The 26,110-nt window shown below is 35.6% G+C and overlaps 1 protein-coding gene across 1 annotated transcript; it reads right to left on the bottom strand.

Annotated features, from left to right (window-relative positions):
* Nucleotides 1-257: 257 nt before the first annotated feature.
* Nucleotides 258-24,300, bottom strand: MACC1 (MET transcriptional regulator MACC1). The gene is made up of 4 exons (XM_058724868.1): nt 24,186-24,300; nt 20,663-22,704; nt 16,866-17,054; nt 258-3,102 (listed from the first exon to the last, which is right to left on the bottom strand). Exons 1-4 carry the CDS (start codon nt 24,298-24,300, stop codon nt 2,890-2,892), a joined length of 2,559 nt encoding a protein of 852 aa, XP_058580851.1. The 3' UTR covers nt 258-2,889.
* Nucleotides 24,301-26,110: the final 1,810 nt, after the last annotated feature.

Raw genomic sequence — 26,110 nt, 5'->3', positions numbered from 1 at the left:
AAAATCTCATCCTAATGCATCATTAGAGAAAAAGCCTGAGGTACTGAAAGAACTATGATTTTTCCACTTCAGAAGTGCTTAAAGAAGTTTTAGATTAATGGCTTTTGATGCTTTTAATGATGTCAAGGATGGAATTTAAGTGCCTTATTAATTCCCTTGATTTGCTGCCAAATATTAAAGGAAATTCATGATTACTGAGTTAATCTTTTCTGATTATGAAATCCATTGTAGGAAGAAAAATATAAAATTCAGAAAAATAAAAGTGATTCATAAAAATATTAGAATATATTTATAAGAACAGAATGTTTGGACATGGGTTTAAAATTCCTCTGGAAGGATTTGTTACAAGACTATAAGATATCTTTGTATATATTATTATTTAAGCCATTGCTTCATCCTTAAGTTGCACTTCATGTTTTTCATTTTTTAAACTCTTTTTAAACTTCCCAGCCACAGTCGCAACACATGATGCGATGTAAACCTGAAGTGATTTGTTTAATCTTACTACCCTAATCAGCTAACAAGATCTCTGTCTTCTCAGATCTTGGAGCCTGGAAAAACCCAGTTATTAATTCCTTACTATCTCTTCCCGAAATTCTCTGGTTTGCTGACATGTTAATAAGATTCCAAGAATGTTCTAAGGAAAGCAAAATCACCACTAAAAATGATTGTGTCCTGAACTTACAAACTATTTCTTTCCTCCCTCTCCCTGAATTTATTTTCAACTAAAATAAATTCTGTCCTTGAATGTGTGTACATAACTCCCTGGGCAGGCTATGTTCTCTTATTATCAAATATAAATATTGAAAGCCTTAAAGACTGTTCTTAAACCTAATTCAAATTACCTTTGCCAGCATAAGAAATACCCCAGGGTAGGTGTATTAAAAGCTCTAAAAAGATTCTGCTTTTACTTTTTAGCCAAATGGATATGTTTTATTCAGGATCCCCAAACAAAATCCTTATTCAGCTCATTATATTACCTTTGAGGGTGTGTCTTTCCTTCCTTCACTTCTTCACCCTTTCAAACCCTTCACTCAGGCTCTCTGCATCTCTGGAGTTTCCCTCCTGCCTCAGGGCTTCAATGCATTGAGGAACGACCTCTTCTACCTTCCCCGGACTAAAAGCAGTGCTTGATCCTCCTTCAGGTTCATCATTTCTTTCCCAGAGAAAACATCCCTGACCCTTTGGATTCATAAATGGCCTTTCATATCTATATCTCTTGGCATTCTGGCCTGTCCATTGTAACTGTTGTTACTGATCTAATTTTACATTTAATTGTATAGTGTTTTAAATTGTTGCCTGTCTCTATAACTTAGCAATACTGAAGTCAGGGATCATGCTCTTTCTTCCACCACTATTAACCTCAAGCATCTACGTGCCTGCCACAGAGAAGGTACACATACTCCATCTGTTGATTAAATACAATAAATGAATGACTGTCCAAAGCACATAAACACTGGCATGTGGCCAAAGGATTGAACATATGAGTAAGCACAAACCAACTCTTTGTGAACTCTACCAGCAGTTAGCATTTGCACTGCCCTAATTCCCTATGTAATCTCTGTCTTGCAAAAGCTTTCTGAAACACTCTGGTAAACACATACACACACACACACACACACACACACACACACACGTGTGTTTGTATGAGCACATGAGCATTCACACCCACAGATATCAGTGTTTTGGGCGGTTACGACTGCTTCATTCAACAGTGATAAGTCAGGTTTTTAAAAAATAATTCTTCTTGGGGCGCCTGGGTGGCTCAGTCGGTTAAGCGTCCGACTTCGGCTCAGGTCATGATCTCATGGTCCGTGAGTTCGAGCCCCGTGTCGGGCTCTGTGCTGACAGCTCAGAGCCTGGAGCCTGTTTCGGATTCTGTGTCTCCCTCTCTCTCTGACCCTCCCCTGTTCATGCTCTGTCTCCCTCTGTCTCAAAAATAAATAAACGTTAAAAAATTTTTAAAATAATTTTTCTTATTAAAAATCCCTGAGAGTTAAAGAACTGCTCTGCACAATGATCCTGAAGAAAAAATCCAAGTTAGGCAGGGTTAGCTATGTCCCAAGATGCTAGGGGAAGGAAGATGGTGAAAACTCTAGTCCATGGATGCAAACAACAGATTTCTGATGATCAGTCATATTTTTTTTCTGGCAGTCTTTCAATAGATGGTGGAAAAGTGCAGCAAGTTTCACTTAAAATGAAGTTGCTACTATGTCCCTATAAGTTTTAATGTGCACTTTTAGTTTTTTACTATTTTGCTATGTGCTATGCTTAAAAAAAATAATAAAACCAGATTTTGCAGACAGAAAACTTATTTCCCATTGGCTATTTGCCCTGAGTGTCCTCACCAGTCCTTAGTCTTTTCAGATGAAAAATGGGAATAATGTTAGCAAACTCCACTAATAAATAAAAGAATGGAATATAGAAAGCTTGTGGCTCTGTGCCTGTGCACAGAGTATGTGTTTGCTTCTCCTCTCTCTAGACCCGCTACAAGTAAAACTCCAGTGTTCACACTGGGAGCCTCTAGTTTATCTAGGTAACTGTGTGAGGTAATTATGCTAACAGCCATTTGTTTTGACTTAAAGAAATTAAAGCAACTTTGAAAGGGGCAAGGGTTTTATTGTCCTTTCTCAACAACAAAATGGCTTAATGTTTGCATTTGAAACATATAAAATTACATGTTTAATTATAAAATGTATCCTTGGATTTTGTGTTAAGCTGTGCTTTCACCAGGAAAAAATATTTTTTGACAAATGAAAAAAAAAAGTAATACTTTTCTGAGATTCTTCATGTACGCGTGTGTGTGCACACACCACACGCACACACACACATACACACACATGCACTCCATTTCCCTCCTACCATTCTCCCTCTTCCCCAAAACATACCCTATACTTCCTCAGAAGTAGAGAATGCAGTTGCTCTCAAAAACTCTAAGGAATGTATCAGTATTAAAGCTCCAGTTAACTCTCGCCACTGCTTGGTCACAGGGTTTTTCATTCTGTCCAAAGCCGATTGAAGGTCTTGTAACACGTCTCTGTAGCTACTTCCATAATGAGCACCCCAATTATAGAGAAAATCATAAGCAGGTTTCCACATCATCTATAAAGGAAAAAAAATTAGACTGGAGTAGTTGGAAGACAAACAGAGATGAAAATAGATGCTTTTAAAAAAAGTTTTAAAAAGCCTCTCAGGACATAAAAAAACTGGAATACCAATTATACATGGACTTACTTAAAGTCATAGAAAAGGTTTCAATAGCTATCACTTCCATCTTATATCTTTGTGTTTCTATGCCTAGAAAAATTTTAAAATAATGACAAGTAGTGCCTCTTTTTTCTTGATCCATCATCTAAACATTGTTCATTGCCTTGATATGATATAAAATTCTTTGTGTAATTTTTTGATGTTACTGAGATAAACTTTTCACTCTCTGAAAGATTTTTAAGGTAAAAATAATGACTCTTTTATTTTAATACTATCTATGGTGAGCTTTATTACACGACATATCACAAGAAGGAGCTATACAGTGTATTTAATGCTTTAAGTCATTTTATTTGAGCAAGGAAAACAAGAAAAGATATACTTTCATGATCAAATCTTAAAAGGAAAGTAAAAATACAGTTCTCTAATTTAAAAATAATTTAATGAATCATTTTATAACCAAAAGAAAGATCAATATTCAATGTTTTATTATGCTTTCCCCAAGCACCTACCAATACCAATGACATCATTGTTTCCATAGAAATAAATGTACGTCAAAGAGGAACTTCATGTTCGAGCATGTATGTAATGGTAACCAAGGCAACCAGGCTCAGAGAGAATAAAGACAAAGGCCGACCAAAGAAGATAAATTGTAGAATAAACACACACACACACACACACACACACACACACACACACAGAAACACAATGAGCTTAAAATAAATTTTTCTAAGAAAATGAAAAAATGAGCCATGTACTACTTATAATTGGACTATTTGGAATATAAACTTTATTATCTCTACCTATTTGGGTTCACTAAACTAATTCATTTGTGATTTTATCACAAATGCAGGAACACAGACTGTGAGCTCAATATTATGCAGAGCTGCCCTCTTAAATAGAGCCTCCATTAACAGTAATATCACATGAAGTAGGGCTTTGGGATATAATTTTTCACCCTCCTCTGATAGCCTCATATACTCTACAATTGAAATTAAAAGAATGAAAGACCATAATAAAGAGTTTCAATCAATTTAATCTACATAAAAGGATAGGCATTGAACTCAAAAAACAGTTTGATGTTATTTGTCCAAATTGGCATTCCTGGGAAGCCATGAACACCCATATCTTTGTCTCTATTGATGAAGCTTGATTCTGCAAGGTATTGAATGGAAAATAATTATCAATATTATACTATATCCAGGAGGTTATGATGCATCATCCCAAATGATCCCAGATTTTTGTATATGTTTTACCCTCTCCAACCTGATTTACAAAGAACTGCATCTTCCATCACTGATAGACTATGAATGAGATGTTCTCTTGTTTATTTTTCTGAATAGTCACTTTGAAATCAAACCTCCCAGTTGCTGGTCACCACTAATATCTCAGCAATGGAAGATGAATTGAGGTATATTAACAGACGCTTTTTGCCAGATTCAATCTTGCTTGCCACTTCTCAGATGCAAAGATGCACTAAACAAGTAAATTATTCTGTAGTGAGTATATACTAACCCTCTGTAAAAGCTTTGAGACCTGTATTCTATGTTGCATTCATTTAAAATTCCCTGATGCTCAACTAGTTGGTACATTATTTTTCAACTTGCCATATATTGTTTAAAATAATGGTGTTTATAGCTAAAACCTTCTCATATTTTATGCTAAGTCCTTTAGTAATTTAATGATAAAAAGATGTATTTGAGGGCTGCCTGGGTGGCTGAGTAGGTTAAGCATCCAACTCTTGATTTTGGCTCAGGTCATGATCTCATAGTTCACGACTTCGAGCCCCGCATTGGGCTGTGTACTGACAGTGTGGAGCCTGCTTGGTATTCTCTCTCTCCCTCTATCTCTGCGCCTCCCCTGCTCACGTGCACTCTCTCAAAATAAGTAAATAAACTTAAAAAAATAGATGTATTTGAAGATATTTTACGATAAATAGCATCTAAGAGCATTTCAGTACCCAGATGATGACATAGTCTCATAAAAACCAGATGTCTTTTAAAGAATCACATCTGGATAATTTTCAGTTTATGCACTACTATGTGTGCAGATTCAAAGTAACATCATAGAGGCAGCCAAAATGGCTCCACTGCCTTTCCTGGTAAACACACACACACACACACACACACACACACAACTCTGCACCACATATCTTGCTGCAGCACAGTGGATTGCTATGTATAGAAAAGCCCTGAGGCATACTCAATCATGCAGCAGTCCTTTGGTGCTGTTTGAAATAGGAAATACACCAAGGTGATGCAGGAATTGGGAACTACAGATTCAGAAGTCCAATGATACATTTATCTACTCACTTATGCAGAGAGCTATATAACACTCTCACATTTGGCAGTTTTCACTGATAGCAGAACATTTCGGTCAGTTCTTGCAATTCAGAGAAATTTGGATAGACTTCTGAGTCCTGAACCCAAATTAAGACACCTGATAGTGTGAAAGGACTCCCCAGGAGTACTCTGAATTAGTCAGAAATGCAAGGAGGGATACTGCTTTAAACTCATTGGGGATTTCCTGGAGTCTAATCCATAAGCTACATAGAAAGGGTTACAATAGCTTGGGGCTGAAAACACTAGAGCAATGGTAAACTTCATGATTTATACTAAAATGTGTATCTATTGCATTCCAGTTCTGTTTCTCTTTGAAGCAAACTAACCCTGAATATTCCTTTAGTGCAAAATCTGATCTGCTATATATAACATCATGTGTGGCTGTCCATACAGATGACAGAGAAACACTATTGTAGCACAAATACAATGAATATATTCAAAACACATTGTTGTTCATTAATTATTTCACTTATTAAATTAAGAGTTTTTGAGTAGCTACCACTACAAAGAATTTTGTTACACAAAGGAATAAAATGATGAATATAGCATGGCTTGTTTTTAGAAGCTTATAGCATAGAAGGGAGATAGATACTTGCACAAACACTGACCCATTGTATAACTAGACAGCATTTGGTAATTAACAGTTCAAGAAAACTCAAAAATTACTTTCATGTTTTCATTTAGTGTAATAAAAACTGAGAGTTCATTGACTGAGAAGCAGTGTGGTGTAACAGAAAGAAAGATGGGTTTTGATGTCAGAGCTCTGGGTTGCCATCTGAGTTACACTGCCTATCGGATGGGTCAATTTGGGTAAATCAAAGTATCTGAGTTTTGAATTTTTTAATCTTTAAAATATGGATAATAATTTCCCAGGTCTGTGTCCAAAGAACCTTCTAAAGTATCTGGCATATAGTTTGCATTTAATACTTTTTAATAGGATATGAAGGAAAGTGGGTACTTTTGGGGTGAGAGAAAGGCAACCTAGTTTTAACTCTAATGCATATGAGGTGAAGGCATGAGTATCTCCATCTCCAGTAAGACTTTGGAATAGAGAGATGACCTCCAGGAAGCAGCCAAGAGTTTATTAGCATCATGCCAAAGTGATGAGGAAAAATGAGAGTGGAGGAAAATGCCAAGGAAGAAAATGAAAGGGTGAAAAATTTAACCCTCAATTAAGTCCACAATTAGGGACCACAAACAAGAAATAGAAGCAATGAGGGGTGCCGGGTGGTTCAGTCGGTTGAGCATCCAATTCTTGATTTTGACTCATGTAACGATCCCAGGGTCGTGGGATAGAGCCCTGCATCGGTTCCGTGCTGAGTATTGGGATTCTCTCTCCTTATTTGTCTGCACCTTCCCTGCTTGTGTGCTCTCTCTCTCTCTCTCAAAAATAAATAAACAACAACAAAAAATTCTCTATTTCCCTCTGCCCCTCTCCCCTACTTGTGTGTGCAAGCTCTCTCTAAAAATAAAATAAATATTTAAAAAGGAAAAAGAAAAAAGTAGAAGTAATATAAGTATGGAGAGAAACTGGTGTCAGAGTCATAGAAAATGAAGCAGGGTACTTCATGTTGCAAAAGTCAAGGATTGATAGCATTCCAAAAAGGACATTCAGCTCACCCCAGCTTCTCAGAGCCTGTTGTTCACATAGCCTCCCAACTCCACATTCAGTGACATCACATTAGGAGGTGAAAATCATCAATGTTAGGAGTTTTTACACCACGGAAGATGGCAAAGGTATAATTTAGGGCTTTTTCTCCCTTGAAGAGCTATTAAACGTGTGCCAGCATGCCACTCTTTGAGGACATCTCTTCTCTGTTAGCCCCTCTCTTACCTGTAATGTCAAGTAATATGGAAACATGAAGCAAAAATGAGAAAAATCCAGGATTTTGGCACTATTAGGACTTCAGTAACCATGGAGAAGGCAGCTTGAAGAGAGTGGTAGAGGACAGACTGCAGGTAGGACCAGGTGACAAGGAACTAGAAACCACAGAAAAAGTGGGTCACATTTGGAATTTGAAAGTTAAAAGAAGAGAGACAAAGCTAGAAGGAGAAGCAGTGGAGAATAAATTATTTTTAAAAGGAAAAAAAATCTATAAAGACTAATATTTTACATTTGAAAGGAGAGGTTGGTTTGAATCCTACCCTAGCCAGATAATTTAGGGTTGATGAAGATTAAGGAGGCAGCATATTTCTCAAGAAGATAAGTTAACTTCCTTTAAGCAGAACACATAAACACACACAAATGTTAAAATCATTATGGAGTTAGGGTAATGAACAGGGAAAATATCAAGAATAATTGAGAATAAATGGGATTTAAAGCATATGCTATAGTTGTGTACTTGGTACAAATGAAAAATGTTAAATTTGGGGAACTAGGTTTTAAAAAAAATTTTTAACATGTATTCATTTCTTAAAGAGTGTGAGCAGGGAAGGGGCAAAGAGAGGAAGACACAGAATCTGAAGCAGGCTCCAGGCTCTGAGCTGTGAGTACCGAGCCCAATGCAGGCCCGAACCCATGAACTGTGAGATCATGACTTGAACCAAAGTAGGACACTTAACCAACTGAGCCACCCATGTGCCCCTCGGGGGCTAGGTTTTAAAAGTATGTTTTATTAAGAGAAATAAACAAGTCTCTGCCAGGTATGGTAAATAGAACTTTCTCTACATTGAGATTTGCTTTAACAAAGCATGACAAAAGCCCAGCCTTCATCAATGCAATAAACAGTCTAATCAGTGTTTTGTTGTCCTTTGCGACAGAGCTATATGATATTTGACTCAAGTCCTTAAATATTTTACTTTTGTTTCTTCAGCACTTCTTTCTGTCTGTCATTCTACGTTTTCTTATTCAGCAAGTGAATATATGCTATCGAAGGCAAAGACACAAGAGGAAACTGGCATACATTAATTAACTATAGACTTTACAAAATTAGGTCCAAAAATACACATTAAAAGCCACAAAGGAAGGGTGTCTGGGTGGCTCAGTTGTTTAAGCATCCAACTTAGGCTCAGATCATGATCTCTCCGTTCGTAGGTCTGAGACCCACGTCAGGCTCTGTGAGGACAGCTCAGAGCCTGGAGCCTGCTTCAGATTCTGTGTCTCCCTCTCTCTCTGCCCCCACTCTGCTCACACTCTGTCTCTATGACTCTCAAAAATAAACATTAATTTCTTAAAAAAAAGCCACAAAGTATTCTCAGCTTTGTAATAATTAAAGAGAAAACAAAGTCATACGTTTTCTGGAAATGTTTGAATAAAATCAGTAGAATAAACAATTTTCTTTCCACAATGACCTAAGTCCTCTGAAAGCTGGAAGTGATTGTGGACTGCTATGATCTCTTCCAGGTTTATGTTATCTTATATATCTATTTAGTGGTTTAAAATAGTTCTTCCGTTCTTGTTCAGTGTTATGATTTAAGGGATGATATGCAGAAACTCTGCACTAATGCGTAGATAAATCAAAGGAAAGCATGCTCCTGAGGGTTTGTTTTTGTTGAATTACTCGTAACCACAAAACAAATTCTCTCAGTCTTCTTCACCTCTAACACAATTATTTGACACACAGGCATTACTCTTACTCCTATACTCTGAGATTTTTTTAAATGTTAACTTCACGATGTTATGGGTTCATCTCTGAATAGGAAGCACGAGGCTGACAAAAGCATAGAGTTGTTAATTTCTCAACTGTGTGTTTTGATCTCCTTCTATAAGGGAGCATCAGTAAGCATCAGGAAGTATTTAATCTATTAAAGGTTAGCAGTTTCCAAAGTCCTAGCATTTGTGTGAAATGTCTTTGGTTTATCTTCCAGGCATTAGAGGACAAAGAAAATGGTAAAAGAGCAATAAAAGAAGTGGTGAGATGTCAAAAGAAATGAAACAGGAATAGAAATTTAAAAAATAGTTTTCCAAATTTAGACCGCTTGTTCCCAGAAGCCAGTAAGACTCATTAGATAATGCTCTGGATAATGAAATGCAACATGAATAAAAGCAATTCAGATTTGAGCTTAGCACTCTATGTCTTTTTTTAGCTCATAAAACATGAATAGCATAAAGGATGCAATTGGTTAACTACAATTGGATGATTACATTTTTCCACATTAAAAGATTCATAACCCCCTTACTTTCCTCATAAAAGTATAGGAGCAATGTTTCATTTTAAGTACAATTAGCTGAAGAAGTATTAAGGCAAATTTGCATTATTAAAGATTATTACATGTGTTCTATCTTCAGTACATCATTTATAATATCCAGGTGGGTCTTCTATCACCTTAAATGGTAAGTACATAAATAGTGTTGAGAGTTACCATTATCTTCAGAAAAGAAGGGAGGCTAACCTATCAGGGAGTCCCTATTTCCTTAGAAGGGACATGGACTTGTTTGAAACTTGGACAGAAGATTCTCTTGGAAAAGTCTCTGGGTACAGCCAGCTTTGCTTCCTCTAGGAATAACCACTTGGAACATCAGGGGTTAAGCATAACCCAGAGGAAGATAGAGGACTCATACTTTGCTCCTGCATCTACTCAAAACAATCTAACATCTTAGGAAAACCGGCTGGACGAGCCATCCTCACTAACTCCTATTTAGGAAGAGAATTCAGGTCACCCAGCTATAAATCCAGAGTCATTTCATTAAAGTATAGCCATGGATTTATTTCAGTAGTAAGCAGTTTTAATCAATGCTGATTTAAGTCTTATACTTAGCTGGGGTTTGGTTTTTCTAATATTCCTGGTTGTTTGTGATTCCTCAAAATAAACCTCAATAAAGAAAACCTAAACTCTAAATAAAATATTTGTGTCTCTAAATCCAATTTAAGATATCTTTATAATATTTAAACTTTATAATATTTATTAATATGATTATTATTTCTATTTGATTTTTGGTAGGTAATAAGACATATAATGTAGAAGATCGTATGACTACAATGTGCTACCCCATGAATTTCACTGCGATGTCATTGTTTCTTTATTTCATCATTTCAAGAAATGGAGTAATTTTTGGAATTAAATATTGTAGCAACAAGCATTATAGTATTGTACAAAATAGACTATGGTAATCTAAATATTATGTTACTGTGTCAAATCTGTAGTCCAAACAATGAAGAACTGAGAAATTAGTCTATACATGTTACCACTTGTAGATGAATTTCCATATAATACTTTCCCACCTTTAAGAAATTGTAAATGTATCTCATACTGTAAAAGCCCAGCAAACCATACAGTTAAGTACCAAGGCTAGAAGTGGACAATGCAATGTCCCTGCAGAATCCAGGACTTGCTGTGTGAGCCAGAAAACCATAAGAGTTCAAGAACTTCCTTTTATCTTTTGCAAGAGACATTTTCCAAGGAAAATAAACATTGTTAAACCAGTAAAAAAAGCTGACCAGCCAAGGCTTTTTTCTTCTTATTTTTTCCATGCATTACCATTCCACCAGTTTTTAGAAGAGAAACCTTGAAATCATTGGTGACTTTTCCCTTGCCTACATTCTTTCTATAGTTACTTGCAGCCATATTACTAAAAAATTACTATATTTCCTTTTCCAAAATCATTCAATGTCACACAGTTGTCAAATTCACCTCTTGCTCTTAGTTAAAATAATAGATAATATATATTTAGTTATTACAATGTGCAAAGCATTATTCCAAATATTTCATGTATATTATTTCATTTAATCCTCCAAATATCCAATGAGCAAGATAGTATAATTCACATCACTTTCCAAAAAAAAATATTCCTAGAAAAAAAAGTTTATTTGCTGAAGACTAATAGATAATAGACTAGATCGGGAATCCAGACCAGCAATCTTAACCTCTATGCTCTGGCAGTCATTAAAGACTCTATTGTCTCCAATATATACATATATGACCATATCTCCCAATAATTACTAAAATGACCTCTCCCCTCCAGCCCACATAGTCTCCTCAATGGTCTCTAGAAGTCACTGGTATCCAGAAGCACTGAAATCTCCTTCCAATCCTCTCCAATTATCCAAATGCTACCCATCCTTCAGGACTAGGGTGTGTCTTCTGACAGCTCCTTCCCAATTTGATCTTCTTTTATTTAGCTAATTCTGAAAGGACTTATTAGTTGTGCATATTGGATAGGACTGTGTGTAAAACATACCTGGGTCTGGAACCCAGTTCTGTACTTAATAACCATGTAATTCTGGATGATTTACACAAATGCATTCACTCTTAGTTTGCATATCTGTAAATTGTGAATGGTTATAATGTCTTCCTTAGAAAGTTTGTTAAAATAAATGAAATACAGTAAATAAAATGCTCATAATGATTAGCTGACACAGTAAACACACAATAAATTGCAACTATTACCATTCTCATTATTTTCACTTATTTCAGCATCTTATCATATACGTTTTTAAAATAAAATAATTCAAGTTATTAACAATTTATCTCGATTCCCAGGCCAAATAAAATGTGGCTTTAGGGAGAAAAAAATCATATTTTTCATTCTGTTTGTGATTTTTGTAGCTCCTAAAGCTCCAATTCTGGGAACTGACAGTCCTAGTACATATGTTAAAAGTACAGATGAATTAAATACTGAGAGCAAGGATTCAGAGGAAAGATACTAAATAAGTAGGAAGAATTCCATATATAACTTTTATTCGTGTATAAAAATAAATAAAGTTAGCTCTACTTTCTCACTTTAAATCTAGACCCAGAATAAAGTGCTCTGAACACTATAGCTGCCAGTCAGAAATAAGGGGGGACAAATATATGGCTGAAGACAAAACAGAAAATCAGACTTCACTAATTGAGCAAAAAGACTTATAAACACACCATTCCAGTCATAACTCTCTATAGGTGAGTGGCTTCTGAGATGAAACTATATCACAATTAACAACGTTGACTTCCTTAGGCTTCCATAATTAGGGCGGCCCATTCTGGCAGGTCAGATAAGAAATCAGCCTTGACAGGCCTATTGGTGCCTGTGTTTGACGTGCAGCCCAGTGCGGTAGAAGGTAACTTAGTAAGAAGTAATGTTTAGTGTCCTTGGTAAGTAAGTGTCCTGACTGAATAAGATGGAGAGAGTATCTTCTTTATTGTGTGTCAGGGGCCAATGGAAGACAGTTACTGGGAAAATTGTCACACATACCATTAATCCCAGAAGCGTAAGTCAAGAGTATCCAAGTTAGGCCTAAGAACATCTTAGCCCTGAAATCCCCAGCATTTTCTCCTTATAAAATCCAATTTTTTTAATGGGCTATTTTTCTAATATTTTATTGATTCTGGTTTTTAAATTAAAGCTCTAAATTTGTTCAGGAAAATAAACTCCAATGAATTTTCATTAACATTCACTGGAAAACCTTGGCAATGATTAAATATCTTTGTATAGTACAAATGTATTTCTTTTTCAAAGGCAATACTCCAAAAACATATTTTGCTTAAAATAAGACTCATAATTTTATAGTTTTGTTTTTACGTTAGAAATTCAATATAATCAGAAAAGCTGACTAACATTTCTTATAACTTAGATAGGTGGTTAGTTTAAAAAGTGACTGTCTCAAAGTCTCCAGGGAGAAGCTTTTTTTTTCACCTTATAAAATAATAAGAAATGGCCAAAAGTACTCAAGAAAAATCTGACATGCTATTAATAATCTCTTTTCTTTAATTGGATTGAAGCTTGATAAAGATACTAAGGCAAATTTTGGTAGTATCATACAATGGCTTGAAAAAAGAAAAAGAAAAAATGAAATGAGTTGCTTAAACCCCCAGTCTTGACCACACCTCGTGGCACTGCCACTCAGCTACCATGTTGGATTTGGTGTGGGTGGGCAGAGCATAATGGTTAAAGTACAAAGGTCCCAAAGTCAAAGTCTGTGCTCCAAACTTGGTTCCATGACTTCCTAGGTATGTATGTTTAAGCAAGTTACTCAGCCTCTCTGTATCTTAGATAGTAGTAATATCTGCCCCAGAAGTTTTGGTTGAAAGGATTAAATAAAGTTAATTTTTGTAATGCTCTTGGAATAGTGCCTGGAACAGAATAAGAGCCAGATAACTGTCTTTAAGATAAAATAAAAATAGAACAAAAGCAAAGAAGAGAAATAGAAAAAGAATGAACGTGAGTGAAGAGCCCGATTGTAGACATTGGCACACATAGAGAGAAAATGTTGGAAAGTATGCCCTCTGAGGAAGTGAGATAAAGGAAACAAAAGCAGCATGGGAACCACCAGGCCTTGTTATCTCTGTGCCCCAATTCTGGTTCCCTCCTTCTGCATGCCCTACCCAGAACTAGTATCAGTGTGTTTTAAAATCATTTCTTGATTTGTAAATTGATCATTTTTGTGAGTAGTCTCTTTCCTGAGAGGAAAAAAAAAACAACTGTACAGCTGTTTTTTGTTTTTGTTCTTGTTTTTGTTTTTGTTCTTGTTTTTGTTTTGTTTTGTTTTTCCAGGGGGATAAAACTTAGCATACATTTACCCTTTAGTTTAAGTGGTCTAGACTCCCATAGATTATTTGGAATGGGTTAAGGCCCATATCATGCATAATTTTCTAAGCATTTAATAACATGAATCACAGCAATGACTGTCAGCATTAGCCACAGTAAATTGAATGATAACCTCCAGAAAGACACCTAGGGACTTTCCTTTCTGTTTCTGAATATTTATCAACCTTAGACATGCACTTAGTCATTTGTGATTTGGACTGTGCAAAAGTAAATAATGGAAAAGTAGGCTGTTTGTTGGCTTCCATCAAGATTTAGGGAAAGACAAATTATAAACAATCACAATTAGAGAGAAGTTAGATGCTTAACAAACCTGAGAGAATAAAAACTTTCTGGTAAATAGTTCTCAAGAAAACCCTTTTAAAAACAAGGCCTTACTAAGAAAAAAAAGGCTGGTTTTCAGTTAGGCAACTTTTTTTAAAGAATTATTTTTAGGGGTGCCTGGTTGGCTCAACTGATAGAGCATCTGACTCTCGTTTTCAGGTCAGGTCATGATCTCATGGTTTGTGAGACTGAGCCTGACCTCACAGTTTGTAAGATCAAGCCCTGTATCTGGCTCTGCGCTGACAGCATGGGGCTTGCTTGGGATTCTCTCTCTCTCGCCCACCCCCACCTCCCCCCATTTGCACTCTTTCTCTGAAAATAAATAAAATAAATATTTTTTTAAAAAAGAATTATTTTAGAGCAGTTTTAGGTTCATATATATCTAGATTTTGCAGGCAGAGATTTTGCATATATCTCCCACCTATGCATAGGTGCATATGCATATATGCATAGCCTATAGCCTACCCTGTTATCAGCAGCCTCCACCTGAGGGGTATATTTGTTAGAATTGATGAATCTACAATGATATATTATAAATACTCAATGTCTACAGTTAACCTTGGGTTCATTGTATATTCATTGCATATCCATGTGTTGTATATGCTATGAGTTTTGACAAATATAGATATCATTATGATATTATACTGAGTATTTTCACTGCCCTAACAATCCTCTGTGCTCTGCCTATTCACTTCTCCTTCCTGAAAGTCTGGCAACCCCTGATCTCTCTACTGTCTCCATAATTTTACCTTTTCCAGAATGTCATCTATTTGGTATCATACAGTGTGAAGCTTTTTTTCCAGATTGGCTTCTTTCACTTAGTGATATGTATTTAAAGTTTTCCCATGTCTTTTCATGGTTTGGTAAGTCATTTCTTTTTAGCACTGAATAATGTTCCATTGTCTGTATCTACTAGTTTATTTACCCAGACACCTATTGGAGGACATCTTGGTTGCTTTGAAGTTTTGGCAATTATGAATAAAGTTGCTATAAACATTCATGTGCAGGTTTTTGTGTGGACAAAAGTTTTAACTCTTTTGGGTAAATACCAGCGAATGTGATTGAGTGATCATAAGTTAAGGGTATGCTTTCTTTGTACAAAACAGCCACAGTGCCTTCCAAAGTGACTGTATCATTTTGCATTCCCACCAGCAATGACTTGGGATTCCCATTGTTCCACATCCTCCAAAGCATTTGGTGTCATCAGTGTTCTGGATTTTGGCCATTCTGATAGGTGGTGGTATCTCAATCGACAATGTATTAATCAAGTTCACTTAAATATCAGAATAGCATATCCCTCAGAATGTTGTTCTTTTTTTCCTTATTAAAGGTGTGTCATCTTTTAGCTCATTCAGTAAAAACTGATTTGTAGATTGTAATGTCCTTCTCAGTATATGGAAGTAAATGTAGTCTACAAGGGGGAGGAATCTAAAAGGGGGGAGGATGTGTCCTGGATGCTCTTGCCTCAAGAGTCTGTTTGGAGTCCTTGCTGGATAGCCAGGCTCCAGGAACGCTGAAGCTTCCAGCGCAGCTGCTGGGATTTACCTGACTTGACCTAACTCTTCAAGCTTCATGGAAAAGTTGTCTTGTTGTGCTCACCCAGCTGGCATAGTTGCTTCAAAATAAGAAAAAATTCTCAAAAAATTAAAACCCAGCTCTATGCCCAAATAGGAAGTGGGGAACATAGCTTCTGCCTCCTACCAAGTTATCATCTAATCAGAGAGATAACCTTTCCTTAACTAAAAATATCTTGAAAATGCTTTCACTCATGTGAGAGAAAGACACAGGACATTTTATATGTGATTGTCACTAGAATATTTTCATTTGAGTCAATAAAAATGGATTCTCTTTCTTTATGGTAAATAGAGAAAATATTTACCTAATCTAGGCCTACCAGTGTACATTTGTTTTGATATTAATAAAAACAATATTTGCATGGTAAGTATTTGCTTTGTACTAAGTGTTGTTATTCTATATTTGATGTCTATAGTTCTTACTGTATACAAAATTACAAAGGAAATAATGAAGCTCTTAGGTACTTCTAGCTTGCATTACCAGGCTCTCATTACCAGCAACCCCACAACACCCACCTACTTAATGTTTGTCACCAAACATTATTTATCATAGGTGACTAAGTCTATAACTGAGGCTGATAAATACTTATTATTATATCCTCCTCCTTTATTCTGATTTGGCCCCGTTTCCTCTCTTCAAAGTTTATCTGTTCTCTGCCTCAAGTTCTTATTAGCCCTGCCTACTCAATGGCTAGCTATCTAATTTGCTCAATTTATTTGCTCAAAGACCATGTTAAAATGCAATCCAATAGGAGAAACATCAATATATTTTAAAGGTTCTTGAGGCCTTTAAGGAGAGATGTAGGTTTAGTTCAGATAATATTGATGATTATAGCTACAGTGACTTCAATTAGTGGGTCCTCTAGGAGACTGCCTCAATGAATCCATGTATATGGATTTATGTTTGATTTCCTTGGTTTGCAATTTTTCACGATTTAATTAGACATATAGAAATCTTACCTCAACAGCAATACCTCCAGCTTTTCCTCGATGAGGAATTTCATATGCCTCCATCTGTTGCTTTGTGAGTCGCACTAACTTTTCAGCTAGTTCCCTCCAGCCTTTTCCAAGTTTGACAGCTGATGTCAGAATAGCAGCCTCTTGGATGAGCTGTGCTACTAACCCTTGGCAATCCATCTTCAGCAGAGCCTGCAGCAACAATTACATACCATAGTTAAAATCAACTAATTTTGGCTTCCTCCTATAAGTTAATTTTTTCATTATACATTCTAGAAACTGGTATTCTCTTTCTCACCACATGTATACTTGAGGTTTCTAAAATTCAAAAAGCTGATTTACTTTTAAGCAAATCCAACCAGCAAAGTACAGAGGATATGACTAGACCAAAATTAGGGGAGAATTAAGCCCAACTCAATGACTAATTATAAGGCCTTGGGTAAACCACTCAACTAATATGTTTCTTTAATATCCTAATTGGAAAAAGAGGAAGTTCAACTAGACACTTCCAAAGATACCCTGAGGTTCTAGCAGTCTATAATTTTTCAACCCAGAAATGATTATTCACTCTACAAAAAATAATTCCTTTCCTTACCAGAGAATTGGTTACAGGATTTTTCTAAAAAAATAAGCATACTAGTGCTGGTAAATATTATTCTATTTTTCTTCAAAATGTGATTTAAAACTTCCCAGAATGATGCCTCTTGCATAAAATAAGATACTCCTACAACTTTGAACAAAGCTATTTATATTGATGACTTAAAAAAAAATAACTCTCTGCCTTCACCCCCATTGTAATTGTGCTAAATATAAACCATTTAGTATTAAAAACAGTCTTCAACAATGCAAAATGGAAAACATCAGTTTTCCCTTTCCTTCCTCCCTCCCTTCCTCCCTCGCTTCCTCCCTTCCTTCCTTCCTCCCTCCCTCCCTCCCTCCCTCTCTCTCTCTTTTTCTTTCTTTCTTCCCTTCCTTCTTTCCTTCCTTCCTTCCTTCCTTCCTTCCTTCCTTCCTTCCTTCCTTCCTTCCTTCCTTCCTTCTTTCATTTTAATTAGGTGTCTGAGCTTTGTCAATGACCATGCATATTTCAAACAAATCTATGAGCTGCCCTTTGGCTTGAATATGTTTTTTAAAATAGGACTAAATCTATCTATCTATCTCTTCTCTTTTCAAATAAGCAAATAAACATAGTAGTGCCTCATCATTTAACAGCATTTCAAAGTGTTATCTATCACTATGAAACAATAAGTAAAAATGAATGGCCAGGTAAGGCAACTAGTAAAGTCCATGGAGTGTTCATTCCTATGGAAGCATCAGAAAGACCACCCATGGTTTTTAGACATTGACTGTATTCATCCTTACATTTATGATGAGGAGCTAGGACCTCAGGGAAAAGCAGTACTGAGCTAGCAGGCCCCTGAAGATGATTTTAGTAAGTTGTGGAATGGTTTTAGCAATGCTTATTCCAGGTTCTTGCTTTAAGGAAAAGAAATTTACACTTGGAGTTACATAATCTGAGTTTAAAATCCAATTCCACAAAGTATAGACCTTTAGATAAGTAACAAAATATCTCTGTTCAGTGATTTTTAAAATGGATACAGTGGTGATATCACCTTCTGTAGCTGCTCATAATCTTTATGAAAATCGAATCAGATACTCAGGTACTTTAGGAATTGTCAAGTACATAAAGACAACCAGTCTCAATGTCTAAGATATGACTAAGGGTTTTAGAACCCACAATCTTTATTATTTCCCTTCAATCTACTCCAAATTAATATACAATCCAAGAGAAACATGTACTTGTTATGCAAATAAGGTTTCAAGATATGGCCTCTATACCCCTTCCATACAGAAATCCTGAAGCCTCTGCTCAGGCACAGCATGAGTTTTTAGGAACTACTCCCTTGAATGAGTTCTTCATCAGCACTGTTTAGGTAGTCACCAAAGCCACTAAATTCATTAGCATACACCAATATAGTGTAGATATGACGAGGCTTAAACTTCCAGACCACCTGACCAAAATAACTTTTTTTTTCCATTAAGAGAAACAAAAACAGCAATTTCCAATTCAAGATTTTATGGGTCCACGCTGAACGTGAACTAAGGCAGAGGTAATGAAAGGTAATGAATCACTGCAAAATGCACATGCAGCTTCAACCAGGTAGATCAGCCAATGACTCTAAATGGCTAGATTGAGAATGTGGCACACCATCATAAAACTATCCACTTAATGACTGGATATTGGGGCTTTCAAAATTTAACCTTCTCAGTATCACTGTTGAATCAAAAAAATTATAAAGAAAAGAAAATGTTTTATATATACTATTTCTTTATTGTTAATGTCACAGAATAAATTCCTCTCTAAAAATCTCTCTCCTCCATGTGCACCTTGATTAAAGCTTTTGTCCTCTCTATGAACCTGCCTGTATAATCTTACTCATCTCTCCTAAGGACCAGTTATAATGGTATTTACTACACAGACCAATACACATATTCACACAAACTTTTACACACACACACACACATTTATAACTGTTTTAGGAAAGTATAGTGGTTTCAAATGTAGCTTTGGAGCCAGAAAGGTCTCAAGTCCCCTCTTGATACTAACCAACTGTGGGGTCTTGGGCAAGTCTGCCAGCCTCCCAAAACTCAGTTTCCTCTGTTGGTACAATGAAGATACCAGCTAGCTATACTTACTCCATAGAGTTTATGGCTGAGATAGTGTGTATAGGGAGTTCAGCATAGGGCCAAACACATAGATAACCCTACAGGAGTGTTAGCTATCTTTATTATTATTTATAAATTCATATTTTAGCTAATTTTAGGAATATATTCTTGATATCTCTTTTTATTTTTATAAAATACTGAATCTCTATTTTAAAGGCAAGACAGTTTATCTACTTTGTATCTCTCCATTGAGCCTGTATTACTCCATTGAGTAAATACTATGTCGAAAAAAAAAACCAAAACAATGATCCTGAGAGTTCTATTAAAACATGAGGATTAAGGGGTGCCTGGGTGGCTCAGTCGGTTGAGCATCCGACTTCAGCTCAGGTCATGATATCTCAGTCTGTGAGTTCGAGCCCCGCGAAGGGCTCTGTGCTGACAGCTCAGAGCCTGGAGCCTGCTTCAGATTCTGTGTCTCCCTCTCTCTGCCCCTTCCCCTCTCATGCTCTGTCTCTCCAAAAATGAATAAACGTTTAAAAAAAACAAAACAAAAAAAAACCATGAGGATTAAGAAGAGAATTAGCAATATCATTTTTTGGCTTATGATGCATTGCATACGAAAAATGTCAAATTGATAATATGAAGGATATTGATGATATGGGTCTTTTAAAATTCTGATGATATGTTTTAAAAGCAATGCTGAAAATTAAAAAAAAACACACTAAATAGTGGACAGATAGCAATGGACAAGTTAATCAATCTTGTTTCAGTTTGTTTTTATTTACTTTCATCTTATTGAAGCTTCTCTGATATTTTAAGAGCTATTCAACTACTTGAGAGAGGAGAAGAGATCTCTTAACTGTTACACTCTAACACAAACAGAATCTTTAATCTTCCTTTGAAAGATGATCCTCTGGAGCCTAGTTTCTGGGAAAATCACTCTTGAATTTTAAAACTTAGAAATCAATTATATTATCTTGTAAGAAAATCTCTATATTTGCTATAACGTGACTTCGGTTTATTTGAGACTGCTGAGAGTTTTGTTAAGTTCTCTCATATGTTTGGTTGTAAATATTGCTAAGTTAATAAAGTTCTCTATGGTAAACATATTACTGTGATCAAGGAATACTCACCACAATAAGTTCATAAAGAAACTTCCTGGTGTGTCTAGCTGCATGGCAATCTTCCTTTAACTTCTTTACGACATAGCAAACCTTTTCCGATTCTTTGTCTGCTTGTATTTGATCAAAATCTTCTAGTGCCAGATGTGAGTAACCCAAGACATCGGCTAAAGCTTTCCAATCGTAAACTTTTTCTGACACCAAGGTCAATACAACTGAGTAGATGTACGTCAGTTTTTTAAAGGGTAGGGTAATTTGTTCAAGAAGATTTCTGGTTGTGAAGACATTATCTGACATAGATATTACTTGTTCCTTGGCAATCACCTTGATATTTTTGCAATGTATAAGTCCAACCTTACCTCTCAAGATTCCCACATACCATTCTTTCACTTTGGACTGCCCAATAGCTTTTACCTTACCCTCTCCAAGAAGAGCTACTGTGTCCCCTTTGAAATATTCAAGTAAGTAGTCAATCTTTTTTTGTCTTAGCACTGTCTTCAAGGCTACCCCATAGTTGGTGAAGTTCATTTTTTTGTCCTGAAATGTGGGATATTTAATACACACTGTTGGTAACAATGGAGCAGACCTGATTTTCTTTTCTTCCTGCAAATTACCTGGCAAATTTGAGAGCCTTTTTAGGCTCGGAGCTGGATCAGGTGTAGTGATAAAGAACTGTGTAAGTGCTCTACCATTGGGAGGCTCCACCTGAACACGGAAAACAAACAAGTGCATTTCTCTGGAGTCAACTAAGGAAAATAAAAATTGTCGATTAACTACTTCACCTGCTTGCAACTGCTTTTGTTTAATTTCTTTCCTTTCTCCTTCTGCCTTCACTTCAAAATCAGGATCACATGAAAAAACAGAAATATTTAAATCTTGTGGCTTGTCAAGGAAGAATGAATGCTTCCCCCAAAGCTGAAACACAACCGGAGATGTGTTTTTACCACCCTTCTTAATATCAGAGATTGTAAGCTTTCCTGGCATATAACTGTGTCCACAAACTATAAAAATAGCAGTGAAACTGGGATGAATATATCTGGGCCCATAAATTCCAACTGATGTGGTTTTGTGGATACAATCCCAAATGGTGGCAGCTGGTGACTGAGTAGCTTTAATTTGTGCAGCAACCACTAGATACATCACCTGGCTCAAGTCTATTAGCTTGACTTGAATAATGTCTTCATAAATATAGCAGTTGTTTAACACTTTGAAAGGGCCTTCTTTACCCAAGCTGTGTAAACATACCATTTCTGTCATGACTTGGCTGAAAGGATCCTTTCTCACTTCAGCCCCTATTTTCATCTCCAGCAAAATGGCTTCCATTGTGTTAAGGTTGCCTAACATGATTTCCAACAGTGGACTTACGGTGCATGAAAGATCATGGTTAAGCGTTTGTGGAGGTTCAAGAAAAGCCCTTAGAGATACCTCTTGGAATTCTCCCACAGCTACATGGCCTTGGGGTACATGAACAGTGATATCTGATTCAGGTAATTGTACTGATCCTCCTTGGTGGCTTAACTTACAAACTGTCACAGTCTCTGCAACTTGTGTTTGGGCCCATCCAGGACTCTGATTAATTATATTCAAATCCAGGCAGGAACGGGCCAGCTGGCGCTGACTTAACCAAGCCATTTTATAAGCCTCTCTGTCATTCTGAAGCCATTCTAAGTCTTGTTCTAGTATCTGGTCAGAGTTATGTATATTCTGATGGGCATGTGCTGTGTCATCTAAAATGTCCAAAAGTTCTGAAACACTTTTAGATCTTCCAGCTTTCCGTGGGGAAGACTGCCTAAGCAACTGATGCACGTCCAGTTCATCGCCAGAGGAATCAAAAGAATTTCCGATTTCTATTTCTCTAAAAAAGAGAAAAGGATCTTCCTTCAAGATGGAAATATTGTCTCTCTTCTGGTTATTTCTTAGCTGAGTTATGTCATCCAAAAATGGGTTAGAAGCAGACAATTCATTCCAGAATGGATTTGTAATTTTGGAAGCACTATTGCCATGACAGGTGAAAGCATCTGGCCAATTGAGAAGAAATCCTGGGTCTGGACATTCTTGTTATTTAGACAAAAACAAAGCAAAACAAAGATGAAGTGGTGTTCTGAGATACAACCAAAAGTAATTTTCACTATTGCTTAACAATTCAAGACTCTTTAGTTTGCTTTTCGATCTCCAGTGTAACAGCTACTACAAAATTAATGTTAAATTTGCTCAAATTTTGATGTTACAGGAAAAGATAAACTGTCCTGCCAGTTTATTTTTTACCATGTTTAATGTTATTTTACCTTAAGTCACTATAATTTACAAATACGTGCTCAAAAATTTATACAGTAATCAGTTGAACACATTTCCTTGAAAATTACCCAGACTACCTATACTTATGCATTATTGTTTTATATTTTATTTTCACAAAATAAAACCCCTGAACAAACAGAATAATTCAGTCAACTATCCAGATTTTTCTAAACACTGAATATTTGGTCTCAATATACCTAGATTATTCATTTGATGTTTTTTCTTTTCTGATAATATTCCATGTGTAAAAATATCAAACGCATCTGTTAATGGCTAAAGCAATTTTGTATTTAAAAATTTAAAAACAATATGCCAAATTAAATAGTAATGCATTTCTTAGGTTATTTCCTGATAACTGCACTGATGAGTTTTAATAATCTTCAAGTTTTTTTCCAGAAAAATTAACATTTCATGACAATAAATATTGAAAAATTGGTCACCATTAGATTTACTATTTGAAAGGATTCGTTGAACTTTTCCAAGTTTAAAATGACTAAGAACAGGCTTACCACTATGAAATGAAAACATGTTATTTCTTTGGAAAGTAGTTTAAGAATCACCAACACATTAAAATATTTACACATGAACCGTAAGGAATTTCTATATATCTCACAAATATTAAAGTCATTTTTTAATGATTAGAGTAACTCATACTTGGTCATTTCTCAATAAATACTGGTAACGATTCTGTGGACTTGGTGAACCTAGTACTGCTTTCAAGAAAATGAAAGCCAAATGGCCAGCCAAAATTGGAAAATGAGTTCAAGTAAACAGTCAGACTTTTTTGCTTAATATGTATACAGCTATATCTTGATTGAAATGAGTTTTCAGTATCACATATTAAAAATTAGAAGATGCACTTGAACAATAAAAATTGCATTTCTCTTATTTCCTTGTTTTGTTACTTCAACCTGGTTTCATCTCTCTTAAAACTTACTCTTCTTCTGAAGATCAATTCAACTCTTTTATTCTCCATAAAGATTTTCTAGCACACTCCAATCTCTAGAGATCTCTTTAGCCTCCAAATTCATTATATGTACCAGAAATATCATTCACTTAATAATAAATTTTTGCCTTCTCATAAGATTTACATAATCTGTTGCCTGGGCTATTTCGTTTTGCTCATCTTTTTAATGATAGTGTATTTCTATAATAATTTTATAATTCTTTTAATCTTTTGTAGCTCTTCTCAGAGGTATCCCTCCAATAGTTATTTGCAGTGGGTAAAATAATTAAGTACCTGTAATATGGAAATTTCTTGAGGATTTTTGACCTTCCATGTCACATAAATTTCCCTCAGACTTACTTCGTGAAATCCCTCCTGACCAAAAATGGGCTCTTTCATTGGTTAACATTTCCCACCTAGACAATAAACAAACAAACAAATAAATATTTTACAAGTATACATGTACAAGGTGGCAGAGAAACTAAATTTAAAGTATTCACATACCCTTAAATAGAAACTTTCATATAACAATACTCTACATAGGTCCTCTATTTCTGGTAGGATGCTAGATTAGATATCCTGAAATATATATTAGTACTTCTCTGAAAAATGCTCAGATTCCAAACTAAAATGTATTACTGATCCCATAAAAAAAAGTAATTAATGAAAATCCCAAGGACAAGAGAAAAGGAATAGTAAGTTGAAACTTCAATAAATCGGAAATCCCTGTTTGGCGAATGGAGGACAAACATTCACAAAACTGGAAAATCTCCCCTAAGTTCTATACATTCAGTGCAGTTCCAAGGGAAATCACAAGATGTTATGTATGTGTATGTGTTTGTAACTTCTTAAGCTTTTTAAAATTTTCTACAGAAAAGCAAAGGGCTAATATTCAAGACAATCCAGAAAAATAACAGAATGGAAATGAAGTGTGCCACCGGATATTAGCACTTATTATCAATATGTGCTAAGTGAGACAATGTGAAATTGGAAGAGAAATAAACTAAGGACATACAATAACCCTAGAACAGACCCATCCCCACACAAAAACTTGCTATATGACAGAAGTGGCCACTCAGAGCAGTGTAGAAATGGTGGATTATTCAATAAATGGTAAAGATACAATTTGTTTTCATGCTTAAACAAAATTACATCGATTATACAAAAATCATTTCTAAGACATTTGAAGACTGAAAAGCAAAACTTGAAAACTTGAAAATAGAGTCTAAGGAATTATCTTTACATTTTCTGAGAAGTAGATAATTTCTAGGCAAAGAACAAACACACAAAATGCAAACCATATTAAAAAAGAATGAGAAGGGCACCTGGGTGGCTCAATCAATTAAGCAACCAACTCTTGGTTTTCCGCTCAGGTCATGATCCCAGGGTTGTGAGATTAAGCTATGCTTTGGGATCTGTGCTAGGTGTAGAGCCTGTGTAAGATATTCTCTCTCTCTCTCTCTCTCTCTCTCTCTCTCTCTCTCTCTCTCTCTCTCCCCTCCCCCACCTGCTTGTGCATGACACACACACTCGTTCTTTCTCTCTCTCTCTCAAAAAAAATGTAACAAGAATGAAAAGTCCTATAGATCAAAAAACATCATTTACAAAACATAACAATATAAGCCAAAAAGTGAGAGAAGACATTTCCATTACATATGACTGAAAAAAGCAAAAAAGGATTGGATTGTAAAAGACTCCTACAAATTAATAAGCAAAATAAAAACAAAATTATAGACAATTTTGAAAAGACCTGAACAAGCATTTCTTTAAAAGGTAAACACAAATGACCTCCAAATATATTAAAATATGCTCAATTTATTGGAAGCCAGAGGATTCTAAGTGAGACCACTTAAGGTACAATTATCAAATTTGCCAAAATTTAAAAATCTGCAACACCGATTATCGGCAACGAGGAGGAGAAAATGGGAACTCATGTACACTGTTAGTGGAAGTGTCAATTGGTATAATCACTTAAAAATCAATCTGGCATTATCTAGGAAAGATGCCTACAGCCTAGTACCCAGCAATTCCTATCTCAGTTGTTTTGTTCTAGTACATTTGTTGTAGTAAAACCTTGAATATGTACATCAGAACAGATATACATGAATGTTCATTATATTAACAAAAAACTGGAATCATCCCAATTATCCTTTGCCATATGAATAGATAAATAAATATGGTGTTTTAATTCAATGAAGTACCGTGCAACTATGAAAACA

The sequence above is a fragment of the Neofelis nebulosa genome, chromosome 4, assembly GCF_028018385.1.
Source record: "Neofelis nebulosa isolate mNeoNeb1 chromosome 4, mNeoNeb1.pri, whole genome shotgun sequence".
Classification (NCBI taxonomy): Eukaryota; Metazoa; Chordata; class Mammalia; order Carnivora; family Felidae; genus Neofelis; species Neofelis nebulosa.
Note: the sequence above shows the minus strand (reverse complement) of the source record. Positions and strands in the feature narration are given on the sequence as shown.